Source organism: Entelurus aequoreus, linkage group LG02 (assembly GCF_033978785.1).
Source record: "Entelurus aequoreus isolate RoL-2023_Sb linkage group LG02, RoL_Eaeq_v1.1, whole genome shotgun sequence".
Classification (NCBI taxonomy): domain Eukaryota; kingdom Metazoa; phylum Chordata; class Actinopteri; order Syngnathiformes; family Syngnathidae; genus Entelurus; species Entelurus aequoreus.
This window is the reverse complement of record NC_084732.1, coordinates 62,264,371-62,270,370: the sequence shown is the minus strand read 5'-3', so window position 1 is coordinate 62,270,370 and position 6,000 is coordinate 62,264,371. Positions and strand designations below refer to the sequence as shown.

General features: G+C 37.7%; 1 protein-coding gene across 3 annotated transcripts in view; it reads left to right on the top strand.

Moving 5' to 3' along the window:
* The first annotated feature begins 310 nt into the window (after positions 1–310).
* LOC133637161 (zinc finger protein 595-like) overlaps positions 311–6,000 on the top strand; it is a 60,435-nt gene continuing 54,745 nt past the window's right edge. Inside the window, exons 1-2 of one of the 3 annotated variants that reach the window (XM_062030463.1) lie at positions 311–556; positions 1,537–1,747. In XM_062030463.1, coding sequence (XP_061886447.1) covers positions 1,559–1,747 — 189 coding nt within the window. In that variant the 5' untranslated portion in view covers positions 311–556; positions 1,537–1,558. Of the gene's footprint in view, positions 557–1,467; positions 1,748–6,000 lie in introns of all 3 variants that reach the window. The other 2 variants (XM_062030462.1, XM_062030464.1) reach the window with 2 other exon arrangements.

Genomic DNA, 6,000 nt, shown 5'->3' with positions numbered 1-6,000 from the left:
AAACCTCAATGTTTAACACCTGTGGCATTATTGTGGCCTGTGTTGTACTTCATAATATTCCAACGATTAAGGGAGAGCAGCACCAAGATCAAAAAACGGGTAACCCTATTATTTTTCCAACTACGGTATACAGCAATGTTTGTTGTGTCTGCGCTTCAGGCCCTCACCGAGAGCTGATGCATTGGTTTTGATGTGCCACTAGATGTCAGTGTTGTTCATAAGAATGAAGCCCAAACTTTCTGTTTAATCTTTTGGGGCACAATTACAGGGACAGTATCAAAGTAGATCTTCGTCTGAGCACTTCGTTAAGTATGGAGACCAAATAAGTTTTTTTGTATTTAGTAAGTGAATTAAAAAAAAAGTCATTAAATGACAATTTATTGTGGGCGGAACGCTAAATAGATGAGCACATTTCCAGTCGGACCAGTACTGATGAGGACTTCTAGTTGGATTTTTTTCTCGCTGGATAACGAAAGCTTTTCCAGAGTTTAAATCGGAATAAAGTAAACGGGTTCACTTCACCAGTTTGCTATGAAAGACAACAGACACATTCCAAGTATGTCCGTAATATTTTTTTATGTCACAAAAATAATGGAAGCATGTGTCTTTAGACTGTCTGTGTCAAGTTAGCTAGTCAACCCTTCTATTCTAAACAGCCCACCGGCGATATAATATACATACATGTGCCATATTGTCAAATACAGTAACAAGTAAAACAAAACATGAAGACGCTACTGGTTCTTAGGAAACTCTTACTATGTTAGTGGCAGAGCCGTGTTGGGGTTGTTTTGGCTGGCCAGAAATGACCTTGCCCTGCGTTACATATTACTGTATTTTCGGTATTAACATCCATCCATCCAGTTCTACCTTTTGACCCTTTTGGGGTCGCGGGGGGTGTATTTGTATTTATTCCTGTTGCACGTACTGGTAGAGGAGAAACTGTTGATTCACAAAAAAGTAAACAGGAACATATTTTTAAAAAATACATATTTTTAAATGATAAGACTATGAAACTTTTTCAAGGTACATTTTACACACATGTAAACATTTACATAAAATGTCACTATTTTAAATGTCTATACAGTATAATTGGCATACAGTATCATTTTGAGCTACTAGTGCCACCTGTGGTTTTAGAACAACCAGACCTCTACTGACCAAATGTGCTCTGAAAAATGTTAGTAAAATGTATTTATTTTACATACTACCGCTTTAACCTAGTCAAGTGCTCAAACACGGCTTTCTTGCAAAATGACGGGTTGTTAGGATTTAATATGCTTTGCTTCTAACTACTCATTTTCAGACATAATATTTTGTGTAAGTGTAAAATGTAATGTTCCTCAATATAACTTGTGTATCAGAATAAGCGTTGCACAAAAATAATCTCCATTTGTACAATATAGCACTTTTTTCCTACAGTGAATGGATTCTATTGGAAACATAATAGATCATGTCTATTTCTTACAGAGTGATGGCTTGCCTTGCCCCACCAAGTCCGTCTGCTCTTGCCTCATTTCTCTGCACATTACTACCCAGGGGCTTTGCTGTGGGACCGTCAATGTCCTGTGAGGGAAGACTTGGACTGTGGTGGGTTGGTCCATCATTGCCGGCTGGATGCCTACTCGGGAGGGAAGGTGACACAGAATGGGCAGAAAAGTTTCAGACTGCAGGCATGCTCTCTCATCAAGATTACATTATGACATTGGAGTCCAAAACAGACATTCTAAGCAGCACAAAAGGAGATAAGGTAAATTTTACACACATGTAAACATTATCATTTACTATAAAATGTCACTATTTTAAATGTCTATACAGTATAATTGGCAAATAGTATGTCTTTCTTTCTTCTCTAACGTGCTTTTGTGGTAATTTTGTAGTATGTCTTGATTACATTGAATAACTACAAATGACACATTTGTACAAGTTCAAATCGTTTTCCCGGTTGCTAACAATCTTTAAAAGAATAATTAATTAAACCTGCTCAGTAGCCTTGTGGTTAGAGTGTCCGCCTTGAGACTGGAAGGTCGTGAGTTCAAACCCCGGCCGAGTCACACCAAAGACAATAAAAATGGGACCCATTGCCTCACTGCTTGGCACTCAGCATCGAGGGTTGGAATTGGGGGTTAAATCAACAAAATGATTCCCGAGCGCGGCCACTGCTGCTGCTCACTGCTGCTGCTCACTGCTGCTGCTCACTGCTCCCCTCATCTTCCAGGGGGTGAACATGGGTATAATGTGTGTGTGACTATCGTTGGGACTTTAATTTTAACTTAATAGGATGCATTTTGTTTGTTGCTGTGTGAGAAGAATCCAGGTTAACACTGGCATGCTTTTATTTTTAAGTTTACTTTGCAATGAACACAAAGTCATATTTTAATGCAGTTTAACGAGACAGTAACTATGTTGCTGTTGTTTAGCAACATTTAAGAAAGTTGATGCTTCAACACATTCCGACTGATTATTCATAGAAATTGGGTATTAAATGTTTTCTCGACAAAAGCAGTCGATCATGTACGTACAGTAGGGCTGGGCGATATGGCCTTTTATTAATATCTCGATATTTTTAGGCCATGTCACGATACACGATATATATCTCGATATTTTGCCTTAGCCTTGAATGAACACTTGATGCATATAATCACAGCAGTATGATGATTCTATGTGTCTACATTAAATCATTCTTGTTCATACTGCATTAATATATGCTCATTTTAAACTTTCATGCAGAGAGGGAAACCACAACTAAGTCAATTTACCAAAACTGTATTTATTAAACAGTTATTAAGCAGTGGCACAAAAATTCATGTCATTTCCAAAACAGAAAGTGCAAGATTGTCAGAGACATTATAAAACCAGCTATTAGTGCACTTTTGTGCATGATGTCTAAGATGACATATCAAAACAACACTAAATTAAAGTGCACTTTTTGTACAGAACGCCACTACATTAGTTTAAAACAAATAAAGTGCACTTTTGTGCATGATGTCACACAAGATATTTCAATAAGTGTCAAATAAAAATGAGCTGCATAATAGGAAATCAAATAGTGTATGTCCTTCGCTATGTGGTAAGTTACTGCGGACGTTATCTCCTTCTGTTGTTGACTATTTTTTTTCATACGGTGTTGATGTGGAAATGGTTGCTTGGGCATTTTGTGGGTGTGGCACCGGCCGGAGATGTTGACATGCAGAGTTTCAAGCACTCTTCATTCTCTAGCGGGTGACTTTTCAAATGAGGCTTCACAATAGCAGTGGTGCTACTTTTTGTAGCAACGCTTTTGCCGCATACTTGTTCACCATCTACCCACTTGAAGCCAAACCACCGCCAGACGATGGACTCCCTGCTGTTTTTCTTGGGAATTAATTATTTCTTAATTTGTTACCAGATTCACACCTTCTTTCTCTCGTATTACCACTAGCACCACAGCTAACGTTACTATGCCGCTACCTGTCTGCTCCGCGAGGGTGTATGACGTTGCACGCATGACAGTATGTGACGTATGTAAGCAGGTGCGCTTGTTTTATGTCTCTGTGAGAAGGAGAGACAAGAAAGAGTGAGAAACGTATGTAGTGTAATGCCGCAGCTAAAAGCAACTGCGTGAGAACGTATACTCGAATATCAAGATATAGTCATTTTCTATATCGCACAGAGACAAACCCGTTATATATCGAGTATATTCGATATATTGCCCAGCCCTAACTTACAGCATGTCGATCTCGACTTAAAGGAGAATTGTACATTTTTTAAAATTTTGCCTATCATTCACAATATGACAAGCACACATATATTTGTCTTTTTTAATGCAATCTAACTAGGACATAAATGCGACACAAAGTCAGCTTACAGCGAAGCCTATGGGAGTCACTCTATTCTGTCTTTAAAGCGCTTAAAATCAATCAATCAAACAATCAATCAATCAATCAAAGTTAATTTATTTAGACTTAGACTTAGACTTCCTTTTTTATTGTCATTCAAATTTGAACTTTACAGCACAGATAGTAGTGCAGGATAAAAAAGCAATAAGGTGCATGTATAAATAAATAAATATATATAAATAATATATAAATATATATATATAAAATAAATAAATATATATAAATAAATAAATAGATTACTGTACAGATAAATATATTGCACTTTTTCACATGCGTCCACGTGTATGGATGAATGTTATATTGTCTTTTTTATTCCAGCGAGTTAATCCATTTTGGGGGGAGTTGAGGGGATAATTTAATTATGATGCGTTCAAGAGTCTTACGGCTTGAGGGAAGAAGCTGTTACAGAACCTGGAGGTTCTGCTTCGGAGGCTGCGGAACCTCTTTCTAGAGTCCAGCAGTGAAAACAGACCTTGGTGGGGGTGGGAGGAGTTTGCAGATTTTCTGAGCCCTGGTCAGGCAGCGTCTTTTTGCGATCTCTTGTATAGGAGGAAAAGGAGTCCTGATGATCTTTTCCGCCGTCCTCACCACTCTCTGGAGAGACTTCCAGTCCGAGGCATTGCAGGCTCCAGTCCAGACAGAGATGCTGTTGGTCAGCAGGCTCTCTATAATGCCTCTGTAGAATGTGGTGAGAATGGGGGGAGGGAACTGTGCTCTTTTCATCCGACGCAAAAAGTGCATGCGCTGCTGAGCTCTTTTTACAAGAGCTCCGGTGTGTAGAGACCAGGTTATATTGTCAGTTATCTGCACCCCCAGGAACTTGGTGCTGCTTACTATCTCCACCGCTGTGCCGTTGATGTATATATATATATATATATATATATATATATATATATATATATATATATATATATATATATATATATATATATATACATATACATATACATATACGTATACGTATATATATATATATATATATATATATATATATATATATATATATATATATATATATATATATATATATATATATAGACATTTACATATACATATACGTATATGTATATATATATATATATATATATATATATATATATATATATATATATATATATATATATATATATATATATATATATATATATATATATATATATAGCCCTTAATCACAAATGTCTCAAAGGGCTGCACAAGCCACAACGACATCTTTGGCTCAGATCCACATTGGGGAAAGAAAAAACTAAACCCAATGGGTACAACGAGAAACCTTGAAAGGGACCGCAGATATGAACCCCCCTTGGGTGACTGGTGCAATGGATGCCAAGTGGATACAGTTAATAACGTGAGAGTCTAGTTCATAGTGAAGCCAGCAGGGGATCCTCTTGTATGTAGACAAGTCAGCAGCGCAGAGACATCACCAACTAATGCAAAGAGGAGCAGTCCATCCCAGGTCCCAACCTGGAATAGCAAGTGCATCCTCCGTGCAAACTGATCTGTGGCCACCTGATAACCTCTCCATGTAGGAGAGGGGACAGAGCAGAAAATAAAGACTACAGATCAACTGGTCTAAAAAGAGGCCTATTTAAAGGTTAGGGTGTATAAGTGTATAAGTGAGTTTTAAGATGGTACTTAAAGGCCTACTGAAATGATTTTTTTTTATTTAAACGGGGATAGCAGATCTATTCTATGTGTCATACTTGATCATTTCGCGATATTGCCATATTTTTGCTGAAAGGATTTAGTATAGAACAACGACGATAAAGATCGCAACTTTTGGTATCTGATAAAAAAAGGCTTGCCCCTACCGGAAGTAGCGTGACGTAGTCAATTGAACATATACGCAAAGTTCCCTATTGTTTACAATGATGGCCGCATGAAGTGAGAGAGATTCGGACCGAGAAAGCGACGATTTCCCCATTAATTTGAGCGAGGATGAAATATTTTTAAATGAGGAAAGTGCAAGTGAAGGACTAGTGGGGAGTGGAAGATGCTGTGAGAGCCGGGGGTGACCTGATATTCAGCTGGAAATGACTACAACAGTAAATAAACACAAGACATATATATACTCTATTAGCCACAACACAACCAGGCTTATATTTAATATGCCACAAATTAATCCCGC